We start from the raw sequence: 12,975 nt of genomic DNA on the forward strand, positions 1-12,975 counted from the left end.
GAAGAGTGTCTGCCACGGAGTAAGTGGTCAAAAAATGTTAGTTAGCTCTTATTATCATTTGTTAAACTAAATAATTTCACAAATAAGGTAAGTTATTGAAATTAAAAACCAACCAACCAAGAAACCTTTTCATCAGAAAGGGTCTTGAATCAGAAAACCTGAGCTCTGCTACTTAATTAACTTTATGACTTTGGGCAGCTCACTTAACTTTGCATAGCCTCAGTTTCCTAATCTGTAAAATGGTATAATAATCCTCGTCTTATCTATTCTTTGGGGTCTTCATGGGAATCAAATAAGCTCATGCCTATTTAAAGTACAAAGCATTATACAAACAGAAAACATTTTTTTTAAAGGTTGACTTGTGTAATCAACTCTTCTGATGCTATAAAATCTCTTTAGGTTTGCCAAGGAAATTACAACCTAAATGGATTTTACAGCATGAGAAGACTCCTCTATGACCATCTGGCCATAGTGCTGAGTCTTGGCCTAGCTCAGAGCAGATTAGAAGCCAGTGGATAATGGCAGTATGCCTGGAAACAACCTCATCACAGAGGGAGATGAGGCCTCCTTTGGAAGAAGAACTTTCTCTATGGCCTCAACCAGAAACTTCTTTAGACATGAGCTTAAGCTGTACTCTGGGGCCAGATCACTGACTCTCAGCCAGTGCAAGTCAGGTTGGACAGAACGGTGGGCAGACACACAGGCTTTCAAGTCTGACAGGCCTGGGCTTAAATTCTGGCTTCCACACTTGCTTGCTGAGTGACCTTCCACAAGTTGCTTAACATTTCTTAACCCCAGTCTTCTTACCTAAAAATGAGCATAATCATAGCATCTGCCTAATATATTGGGTTGTATAAAAATTCATGTAAAGCACTTAAAGTACCTGGTGCGGAGTAAAGGCTAATACATTTTGGATGTTATTATCATGTTATTCTATGCATTATCGTTATTTGTTGGCCTGTGTCTTTGAATAAACTCGGAGCTCTTTGCTACTTCCCTTTACATCCTCTGTGCTTAGGAAAGTGCCCAACACAGTGTTGGTGTTGAGTATATATCTGCTGGATTTACTTCTAGTTGATTCCTGCTGAAAGTATTAACTGGTAGCTAAGGTGATGGCTGATGAGGACTTAGGATGTGACCTGTCACAATAATATTACTTCTTTCTAAACAGTTTTGCAGGGTAAAGATCTTTAAATGGAAGGCCGCAGTATGGAGGGATAGGTCCTTCTCGTGTCCCCCTCCGCACCCCACTGTACATGAGGCTTCCTGGGCCAGGCTTGGTACAGAAGCCCATCTTACAGGCCCCATAAAATCAAATCCCTCAAGAGACCTTGGGGGTCACTTAGCCCTCCTTTATTTTATAAATGAGGAAACCGAAGCAGAGAGAGAGAGATCAGAATTCATGATCCATAACTTCAGACAAGTGCCCTTCACTCCAAATTCCCATTGGCTACATTTGGAATGTGTGGAAATTTCTAGCATTTTCTAGGAAAACGGGGAAAAAAATAGAAGACAAAATATTATCGGTAGAAGTCTAGTCTTATTAAACTACCTTTCTAAATCACAATCTAACAAGAATGCTTCAAGCCAAATAAAGGAAGCCTGAAATACTCCTTTTCACTGGAGAATATAATTTTGCTTCAGCCACAATTTAAATTGATTGAGTTCTGAGCACCAGCACTTGAAGTGTGGAGCATATTCTATTTTCTCCATGATACTTGTTTTGACAGTGATGCATTTCAGTTGACATAGTTGAAATCCTTATGTAATAAATCTCTGCCTGAAAATTAATCATGTTTATAATATTCTGAGAATTAATAACACCCATTGCTCAAATCATTAACTTAAAAAAGGAGCTTCCAAAATCTGTTCTCGGCAGTAAGGGACCACAAATAAATGAATGTTTGATAAAATAATCCAAGTAGCAGTTTAACAAGCGTAAACTTGAATGTGGTTGCAATAACACAGAACTATTGTTTAAGGGTTGGCAGAGGCTGATGAGGTTCTTATTTCAGTTACGAAGCAGGCATCCACATGCATAATGAACTGCTCTCTGAATTATTAATGTGTTGCTTATTTAGCCTCATCTGTCTAGAAGATAATGTATCCTAACTCTAATGAGTGATTGGTTTTGTACATAATTACAGTAGCAGCAGTAGTGGGGAAATGTGTGCCTTCAAAGAAGGAGTTCTAAAAATAAAGTCATCACATAAACTCCGTTGTTGTGGCATTCTATCAAAATCAAACCCGAAGCATTTGAGAATTCATAATAAATTACAGGAGACAGAATCATTATTAACATCATAATTTAACACAAAAGGTTTTACTTAATCATTCATTACCGATCATGTGCTGTTAAAATGCTTATAAATGACTTGGGTTGTTTTAAGATGTTTGTGAACATGGTCCCTTTTGGCCACTCACCACCTGTGGTGCAGAGGGTCCACGAGAGAGGAGGAGTAAGAATGATTGCAAAGGGTAGTAATGCTTTATGCTCATTCTGACAGAATGTTAATTAAAAGTTCAAATGTCGTTGGGTGACTCCTTTTCTTTTCTAAAACATGCACGTCTGGGGCGCCTGGGTGGCGCAGTCGGTTAAGCGTCCGACTTCAGCCAGGTCACGATCTCGCGGTCCGTGAGTTCGAGCCCCGCGTCGGGCTCCGGGCTGATGGCTCGGAGCCTGGAGCCTGTTTCCGATTCTGTGTCTCCCTCTCTCTCTGCCCCTCCCCCGTTCATGCTCTGTCTCTCTCTGTCCCAAAAATAAATTAAAAACATTGAAAAAAAAAATTAAAAAAAAAAAAATAAAACATGCACGTCTGGGACTCATTCGACCTGGTTTCTGCCTTCAAGCAGTTAATTGTGGAGGACCCTGGATCAGAAGCCCATACACCTGTCCTGTCTGGGTCTGGATGACAGTTCTTTACCACCTGTTCCTGATTTGGGGCAACAGCTCTTTGTTGAGCCCAGAACAGTCTTTGCTTCCTTCTCCCCTCCCCACCCGCATAGCATATTATTTAAAGGAATAGGTCCAAACCAGCAGCATTTTGTAGGCATCAGTCCTAAATGTGCCTTCTTTATCATTGTGGCTATATCAGTTTCTTTCCTTTTATTTCAGTCTTCAAAGGGGGCTGTCAGCTGACTGATCATAAATCTGATGGCATCACAGCCTGTTCATACTTGTTCAGGAAGCTTCAGTTTGATTGTAAATTGCATTGTGTGTGCAAGTTTGGATGATGCTTTTAAAAATGGCCTATCACATGTGTGTACATGCACAGTAGCACATGCGTGCACACATGCATGGTGGCACCAGGGCGAGAACATCCATTTATCTTTCTAAAACCAAAAGCACTTTCAATTTATCCCTACATCAGAAAACCTGCATAGCTTTTATTTAGTGATCGTAGAGACATTTGAATTATTGAAGATCATAAGCTTCCCTCTCAAGTGCAGGCAATTCCTAGAAGTGTTTAAGACTCTTGATCACAGGAGAATTCTTGTATGTTGCCTGTAGCTAGGATTGAAACCTATAGGCAAGATGGGGAAAATGGGAGAGTGCTTCTAATTCAAAGTACAACTTCTGCTTACAGCCTTCTGAAGCAACATACTTAAATGCAGCAAATTGCCTTTCAAAGTCTTGTGTTGCGTACTAACTCAGCTTCCAGCTTCCTTTTAGAAATGGCATGGAGTTAGGTTTGCTAGGTCAGAAGACTCAAATTTTACTGCTGTCCCTCTGTCCAGCATTGCACTTAGGGTCCTGTGGGTCCTTTAGGCGAGGATAGGGGACACAGGTAGAGTTGGACCTAGTAGATTCTCATCAAGGTTCTGGGACCTATTTAAAAGGGACCCATTTCTCCTGCCCAGCCCAACTTTGCTTCTTCTTCTTTTTAATGTTTATATATTTTTGAGACAGAGAGAGACAGGGTGTGAATGGGGGAGGGGCAGAGAGAGAGAAGGAGAACAGAATCCAAAGCAGATTCTAGGCTCTGAGATGTCAGCACAGAGCCTGACGCAAGGCTCAAACCCATGAACCATGAGATCGTGACCTGAGCTGAAGTCGGACGCTCAACCTACTGAGCCACCCAGGCGCTCCTCTGCTTCTTTCTTAATAAGCAAGGAGATCAAAGGGTTTCCTGTGATCAAGCGTACCTCACTGGACAAGTGGATTGGGAAGGAGGCTGCTGCCTGAGCCCCCAAGATATCTGATGCCCTTTCCAGGCTACCCTTTGAAATGTATGCTGAGTTTCTGCCAAGGAAGGTGACTCTAGCGACCCTGGGGAGAGTCAAACAAGGGTTCTTTAAATCCAGAGGTATCTCCTGGATCTGAAGAGGCTCAGCAGAGAATCAGGAGATACTGTTCTGAAAAAAGCATCTCTAGGGCACAAGTATGGGTTCTACTAACCACTGGAATTCCTTTTTTATGTTTGATATATTAGCATCTCAAGTAGATCTTCATTTGCAGAAAGGGTATGAAGCCCACTGTTGTGGGAGAGGCAGCAGAAACCCTCTGGTAGCAGTCAGAGCAGCTGTAGCCAGAGCCCCTGTTTGCTCTCATATTCCATGTACACTAAGCACCAGCTGGTCCACTTGACCTCTGTTCTCTTTCCCCCAAACCAACCTAGCCCATTGCCTCCATGGAGATTTGTGCTTTGTTTCCTTGGGTTCTAAGGTTGGTAAACCTCAACCAGCCCTAAGGCTGCTGGTCCCAGCCACACTAGCATTGGGATTAGTGATGAGATGGGAGGTTGGGGCCATGGAAAGAAGCGGGTCATGGAGGTCCTGCTGGGAAGTTGGAATTTTCCTGAAGATGACAGGAGTCCTTTCAAAATCATAAGTAGGGGAGCAACATGCTCAGATTAGCTTTTCACCTTGACCACCTTGACTGTATGTATGGTTAGGCTGAGGGGAGAGGCAGGAGGCAGAGAATGTTAGTGTGGAGCAAAACTAGGGTGTATCTCTGTGGAGGGAGAGGAGGCGTCAGAGTTGACGCTCATCAACATGAGCTGGTGTTGACTGGATATGGAGGTGGAGGTGTCCCATCAGCCTCTGGCAGGACCCTCCACGAGGAAATATAGGGGGAGGAGAGACAATGAATGCAGTTTGAGACAGCTTGACTCTGAGGATTTTAGAGAAGTTTCGTAGAATGGTGGATCTAGGAGTCTGGAGCTCAAAAATGAGATTGGAGCTAGAAAAATAAATGGGTTTTGTCAGAAGTTGCTGGTAATTGAAGAACTTGTTCAGGGAAGCAAGATGAGAAGAGATGGAGGGGAAATGCCCCAACAGACCTACCCTTGGAAAACCCCATGCTCATTCACCCCTCCAATATGGTGCTTTCCGTTTCTGGAACACCGTCTCCCCTTTCCTCTGGCCAATACAATAGTATCCTAGAAACCCATTTTGGAGAGGCTAAGTGACTTGCCCGAGGTTCTTTCTTCTCTCTATACTCAAAGAGCTGGGCACATAGCCAGAGCTCAGGAAGCCGCGGTTGAGTGTTGTTGAACACCATGGGGAATCAGGAAGCATCTGTTGCTTACCGACACTGAGAGAGCATTAAGGCAGCTCATTTTCTTCTCTTTCCTGGGAACAAAGTTGGGCACTTTAAGGGTGCTCAAACTGCAGTCCAGATGGCCGTTGGTCAGGTATAAGGTGAGCTGAGTCAGGGCCAGCTGGTCACTGTATGAGAGGCTGAGGCCTGTTGCCCACACCTGATTAAAACAGGAGCCACAGAAGTGAAGGTGAGATCAGCGACCGGGAGAGAAAGCCCCAACCAACCCTAACCAGCCCAAACCATGTGAGACCCACCCAAACCAGTGTACATGTGACTGAATGGAGTAGATGCTTTTGCTTCTGTTTCTACTTCATTCAGCTGAAGGATGGGAGCCTTTGATCTGATTCTAACCAGAAGATTGAAGGTTCTTGTGAAAAGTTACAAAAACGGAAACACCTGGCCCAGATAATCTGCTGGAGATGCTGGGTTCCAAAAGGCTCATGGGGACTTTGACTCTCCTGCCTGTGGTTTGTCATATCCGGGAGGAGGAAGATGGCACTGGTCTTGGCCCAGCCAGTCCTCACCCTGTACGAGTTCCCCAGTCGTGCAATGTTTTCTGCTGAGAAAAATGAGACTGGACGGAAGCTTCAGAGGTTGGGGCCTGAAGAGGAGCAGATAGAGGGGGAACGAGGGAGTGAATAGGAGAAAAGGGCAAACTGCCCTGATTCCAGAAAAAGCGGTGCCAGGAAATCTCACTATGAAACTTGGGGGAAACTCATGGTTGGCCTGTATGTCTCAGCGTGACCGCCATTTACCACGAGTGTGGGAAAATCATTTCACCACCCCACAAAGCCCACAGTATCCTCAATCGGGAAGTGAGAACTATAAGAACGCCCACCCTAGCTGAACAGCAGGGCTATTAGAAGAATATGATGATGCAATAAAAATTAAAATGCTTTGAAAAATAGACATATGTGAGCAATAAGTTATTGTAAGCCACTCGATAGCTAAGTCAGTCCATTAATGCCTTTGATGGATATTTACTGGGCATTTACTATAAACCAGCAATGGCAGAAGTGAATCATGTGCTACCTCTCCCCTCTCCTGGGGTGAACCATCATCCTTAATTGCCTTTGTCATGCCCACGCTCACACTGAATCTGGGAGCTGTTCAATGCTCAAGGATAGTGAAGGCAAGTGCAAGGCTATTGTGCTAGTTACTGGAGAGGCAAAGCTAAGATGCAAAGGTCCTTCCATCAAGGAGAAAGATACATATGTATTCAGTCATTTACAACACAGTGTAATACGTGATATAATAAAGGGACGGAACAAAGTACTACTGGGTTTGTCTAGTGAAGTCAGGGCTGCATCCTGGAGAAGGTGACATTTGAGCTTGGACAAACAACCCAAATATGACTGGCTCCCAGGTCTCAAGTACCTACAAAGTGCCAGGTGCTTCACAAACATCTCAGATCTTTATAAGAACCTAAAATATAACAGTCCCATGTCATAGATGAAGAAACAGAGGTTCAGAGAGAGTCCACATAGCCAGGAAATGGCCGAGCTGGGATTTGAATCCAGTTGTTCCTGGCTCCAAGTCTACCCTTTTCCCAGTCCCTGCTGGCAGAAACGGCACTACTTCTTGGCCCAGCCATTCCTTAACCTGTACCAGTTTCCCAGTCACATTAAAAGCTAAAGTTGCAGAGGATGAAAACATGCCCTTGTTTACTATAATCCATGCCATGAAAATGTCTTGTGGAGAAAACATGAAGTATTGTATTTCTGTAGTACACTGTAATTAGCATTCACGCATTTTCACTGTAGGAAGTTGGAAACGAACACATTTTCATGAAGACTTGATTAAACAGTTTTTCCTCTTAGAAGGCCTCCATGTGCCCCACATACTAACTCTACGTGTTAAAATACATAATACATCTGCCCTAGAGTGGACTCTTCTCAAACAAATGTAGCAGCGAGTGACTTGAGTAAGCATTGAATGTAAATGGCATCATTATAAGGATATTAAGAGGTCAAGCTGTCAAGGCCCCTTGCTAAACTGAAGCTAATTTCAGGAGTCATATTTGCACAGTAATGCCCTTTTATAATAGCAAATAAATCACATTTGCAACAATTGTTAAAAACTAACTGCCAAGTATCTGTTGCAGTTGTAAATATCCTATTTGTCAACTTAAATATTTCCTGCTGTATGGCATAAAATGCAAATCAGATGGGGACAGCTACTTTTTCTTAATACGAGAAAGTGGATTTGCTGTTCCTGGATGTCAGGCACTTTTTCCCCAGAGTTTCTCTTTTGATGTTTTCGTGTCCTTGATTAAAGGGAAATGTATATAACAAACATTATTAATATTTATGTTAATAGTATTAATGTTTTGGTGATTTTTAAAGTTTTAATTCCAGTATAGTTCACACACAATGTCGTATTAGTTTCAAGTGTGCAATATAGTGATTCAGCAATTCCATACATCACCCAGTGCTCATCATGACAAGCGCACTCCTAGTGATAAGGATTTTAATGGGAAGGCAGCACAGTATAGAACCAAGGAGTCAGCCTAAATCTGGCCCTTGCCAATAGTGTAAATTTGACCAAGTCATTTAAGCTCCCTCAATCTCGGTATTCTTGAGTGTGGAAGGAGCACATGATAACACCTATCACACAGGGCTTCGAAAACAAAATAAATGCACCTAAAATTGCCTTACAAATGATGAAAGTTCAATACAAATGTTATTTTTGATCACTAAGCAATTCCTTGAGGAGTAGGATCTTAGGAGACACATTTTCAGTCGCCTGTGTAGCTGTTAGATTGCCCCTTTTAACAACTGTTTTTCCCACTCATAATCCTTGTGGTCAACCTCACAACAACTCAGTCCAGTAGGTGGTTAGATGTGGGCAAGGTTGGTATTACTCTCTCTCCATTTGACCAATGAGGATACTGAGATCAAAACGTGGCTTCGTGGTTTGCCTAAGATCATAGAGCACAGGCTAGGATTGTGTTCTTTCTAGAGCTGAAGTAGTTTTGCTTCCCCAGACTGCCCTAAACCCTTGGTTCACAAAAGAAATAGTAGAACAAATTTCGTTAAGCTTTTTCCTCAACAGCAGGCTTGCTGGAATTGCTCAGATAATTGTTCTGTTCTCCATCTGGTTTTTCCATTGAAGACACTGCCTGAGGCATGCTTGTTTTGCGTATAGGGGTCCCCTCTCCCCCTCTAGACTGTCAGCCCTTTAGGGGAGGCTGCTGAGCCTTTGTCTTCCCACCTCGTCCTGTCCTGTGGATGGGGCGGGGCGGGCTTTGCAGCAGACACCTCAGCACCTCTGATGCCTTGCTGTGAACTCCACTCCAGCTTTTAGGGATCAGGATCTAGGTGGGCCTCTTGAAGCTGGTGTCCGATTCCAACATAGGAAACATTCATTGCGCATCTCCTCTAGGTCACCCTCTTGCGTTCACACATACCTCCTTTAATCCCATTCTTGATTTTGGATTTCATTGTTAACTTTAGAACCTAATCTCTCTCTGCCCTGGATACTCCCATCACAATTTAGAGGAGCAATGATGGCGGCCTGTACAAAGGCACTGTGAGTGGGGATGGAGAGAAGTGGATGGATTTTTATTTTTATTTATTTTTATTTTATTTTATTTTATTTTTTTTTAGAAGTGGATGGATTTTTAAATGTTAGGGAGTGGCTTTGACGTGACATGCGGGACTTGTAATGACTAGCTTGACAGGTTAATTGATTAGATATGAGGGTAAGGGAAAAATATCACTGAAGGCTAGTGTTGGAAAGACTCTTAAAAATCATCTAATACAGTCAGTTTACTTTATACATTGGAGTGAAGTCGTTTGCCCTAGGTTACAGAGCCAGGTATCAAAGGTGTGGATGAGAGAACAAGGTGTCTTGGCTCCCAGTCATAAATCACTAGTTGACAATTGTTTGACTTACTGCTGATGTAAAAATCATTTTGTTAAAAATGACTAGAATCCTAGAGACATTTGCATCAAGACCTTACAAAGAATCCTTAACACGAAAATACTCATGTCAGCATTACTTGTTAGATTGAAAGATTGCAGCTATCCAAAATTTGGGTATTGGTTAAAAAGATATAAATAACATATCCAAATGATGGGATACTCTATGATATTATCACTAAAGATGATGATTGTGAACAACTTTTGATGGTGTAGGAAGGTATATGCTTGGGATTCTCTGTCATATATGCAAGAGGAGGAAGAGAAGGATATATGACTTCAGCTTTGCAAAAATAATATTATACATAGAAAAAACTAGATGAGGATATAACAAAATGTTGACAGTGAGTGGTTAATATTAGCAGCGTATTAGCAGGAAGCGACATTATATATAGACTTTCATGTATATTCTAGATTGTACTACTTGTGGTTATTGAGCACTTAAAATGTGGCTGCTTCAAATTGAGATGTGTTATAAATGTAAAATACATACCAGACTTTGAAGACTGACAAGGAGGTAAAAAAATACTGTGAAATATCTCATTGCTAATATTTTATACTGATTATACATTGAAATTATAATATTTTGGTTATGGTGGGTGAAGTAAAATACGTTATTAAGACCACGTTCAAAAAAAAAGGGGCGCCTGGGTGGCTCAGTTGGTTAAGTGTCTGACTTCGGCTCAGATCATGATCTTATGGTTCGTGAGTTTGAGCCTTGCATCAGGCTCTGTGCTGACAGTTCAAAGCCTGGAGCCTGCTTTTGATTCTGTGTCTCCCTCCTTCTCAGCCCCTTGCCCCCACTTATGCTCTGTCTTTCTCTCTCTCTCAAAAATAAATAAACATTAAAAAAATCTTAAAAGACCACATTCATCTATTTTTTGTTACATTTTTATAAATTTTTTTAAATGTTTATTTTTGAGAGAGACAAAGAGATAGAACAAAAGCAGGGGAGGGGCAGAAACTGAGGGAAACACAGAATCTGAAGTACGCTCCAGGCTCTGAGCTGTCAGTACAGAGCCCAACGCAGGGCTTGAACCATGAACTGTGAGATCATGACCTGAGCCGAAGTCAGATGCTTAACCAACTGAGCCACCCAGATGCTCCCTATTTTTGTTTGTTACATTTTTAAACAAGGCTACTAGAAAATGAAAAATTACACACGTGGGTATATTCTCTATCATATTGATTGCAAAAAAGCCCATTGCAACTTCAGCAAGAGACAGGGCCAGCAGGGGTATGGTGGGGGAGTACTGCAGAGGCCCCAGCTCTCTGCCGCTCTGACCAGCACTGCACTGGATGCAATCCTTGCTGTAGCTCCATCAGGAGACCTGGGGAAAAGTGGGGAGAACACTGGATTGCAGGAGGCAATCCAGAAACTGTAAGAACCTCATCGACCTTTAAACAGGCATGTGACAAGCAGAAGGCAGGGTCAGGTAGAGGCAAGCTTGCCCAGAATTATCCTATTCCCAGGTTCTGCATCCTATTTGGGCCACAAGCCTTGGGATGAAAAGGTCATAACATGCTCCAATGTGGAAGGTGTGGGAGAGGGGCCCAGTATTGAACCCTTTTTTTCTTAGGTGTTCCAGGCAGGTGAAGGCTGCGCTCACCCCCACCATGTTGGCTCTTTCCCATGGCAGGCATAGTGGATGGGAGGCAGAGCCTACAGATACGGGCACATGTACCCAGGCCCACATTATGTGACTGTCTCCACTTGTAAATAAAGTTTTATAGCAAAGAGGTTGGTCTTGCCAACCTTCTCTTATGGGCGTCCAGTCTTATGGGGCCAACAGACTGATTTATAGATCAAACAACATTTGTGGAAGAATCATAGAATTTCAGAGCTTGAGGGGATTCACAGATGTTTTGCACATTCCTGTCTAGGTTTTCTGTTCCTTTTCTTTAACATCTTCCTCTTTTATTGTAAGGAGAAGAACCTGATATCCAGATAGGCTACGTGACTTGCTTTGGTACCAGCATCTGACAGATATCCCTGATCTTTGGCAAGTGGCCTCTCTGGGCCACACTTTCCCCAACTAATCACTGGGGAGGATAGTCCTGAAGGACCTTCCCTCACAGATGCATCTATGAGGCTGACAGAATTGTGACGATTGCTCACTCTGTAGGCAGATTCTCCAGCTAATGCAAGTGGGAGATGAAGCACTGAGAATTCACCTACCACAGAGACGGTAACAGGCCTTTAAAGCAGAGTGTGGCCCCAGCTTACCCTCCTCAGCAGCCTGCTTTGGTTGAGGGATGCATTCACCACCTCCCTGTCCATTTTCATGTCTTTCTTCATAGTCTCATTGTGACAGGAAATCCACCACTGAGTGAGAACAAACCCTCTGTCAAACCCACAGGTCTCCATAGCTATAGCTAAACTGTAGAGGCCAGGCCACCAGCCCAGCCCCTCTGCTTGCTGGGCAACACAGGCATGGGAAGGCCAAGGTTCCCTCTGTCCTTACTGTACAAAGTAATATGCCAAGGCCTCATTTCCTACTTACAACTTTGGAGACCAAACTCAACTGGAGTGAAATGATCTAACTTATAACTTTAAAGGGTTACTCTGGTTGTAGTGGGGAGAAGGGACCATGAGGGGTCAAGGATGGAAACAGGGAGGCTGGTTAGGAGGCTATTGCAATAAAATGGGTGAGAGATGGTGGTAGCTGGGTCAGCATGGTAACAACAGAGGGTGGGAGAAGTGGTCATATTATAGATACCTTTTAAAACTGCATCCTAAAGGACTTTATTGATGGGCTGGATGTAGGGTGTGCAAGAAAGAGGAGTCAAGGATATCTTCAAGACTTTTGCCCTGAAAAAATGGAAGGATGGAATTACTAAGTGCTGAGGGGGGCAGACTGCTAGAGGAATAGTTTAAAGGGTAAAATCACAATTTTAGATTTGACTGTGATGAGTTTGAGATGTTTTTGTTGAATGATGTTCTGGAGAATGGAGTGAGATCTCAGATACCTTTTCTCCCTTCTCAGCAGGAGGATACGTTTGGCCGGGTGTAGGGATAGAGCAGAATTGGCCCCTGCTAGGGAGGCACCTTTTTCTCTGTTGTCACTTTTGGGCCTTGGTCTCAAGGCCCTCCTTGTCTGGGGAGATGCAAGACGTACAAACCTTGGTCTATATGACCAACAGGACATGAAGCCTTCCCTAGGGGCCATGCTTTTCACCATATTTAGGCCAAGATGAAATAAGGTTGAGACGGACAGAGGCAGCTTGGTAGGGAAAGAAGAGAGTGCAGCTTCAGGGTAGTGGAGACTGGAGGGGCCTATGCATGGAGGGAGGCACGTAGCTTCACTGGAATGGCAGGAGCACGGGACCAGAGTTACAGGAACTCACTGGGAGTCTTTTCTTGCCCTTTGCTATCTGTGTGATCTTAACTTTCTTCTTTCTGGGCCTCAGCTTCCTTGTATGTTAACACAGACCTGTCTGTAATGGCCTCTATCTCTGAGGGGTATTGTGAGGATTCAGTGACTACAAGGAAACTGTATGGAACTA

At 43.2% G+C, this 12,975-nt stretch overlaps 1 protein-coding gene and 1 long non-coding RNA gene across 11 annotated transcripts in view; one reads left to right on the plus strand and one right to left on the minus strand.

Annotated features, from left to right (window-relative positions):
- The window catches only part of LOC131518078 (uncharacterized), a 129,139-nt gene that overhangs the window by 41,048 nt on the left and 75,116 nt on the right, over positions 1 to 12,975 (plus strand). The gene's annotated exons all lie outside the window — the stretch shown is intronic.
- Positions 1 to 12,975, minus strand: part of IQCH (IQ motif containing H) — a 212,130-nt gene that overhangs the window by 21,055 nt on the left and 178,100 nt on the right. For all 7 annotated transcript variants that reach the window (XM_058740614.1, XM_058740613.1, XM_058740617.1 and 4 more), the window contains one exon: positions 5,532 to 5,702. In XM_058740614.1, coding sequence (XP_058596597.1) covers positions 5,532 to 5,702 — 171 coding nt within the window. The remainder of the gene's footprint in view (positions 1 to 5,531; positions 5,703 to 12,975) is intronic.

Source organism: Neofelis nebulosa, chromosome 7 (assembly GCF_028018385.1).
Source record: "Neofelis nebulosa isolate mNeoNeb1 chromosome 7, mNeoNeb1.pri, whole genome shotgun sequence".
Classification (NCBI taxonomy): domain Eukaryota; kingdom Metazoa; phylum Chordata; class Mammalia; order Carnivora; family Felidae; genus Neofelis; species Neofelis nebulosa.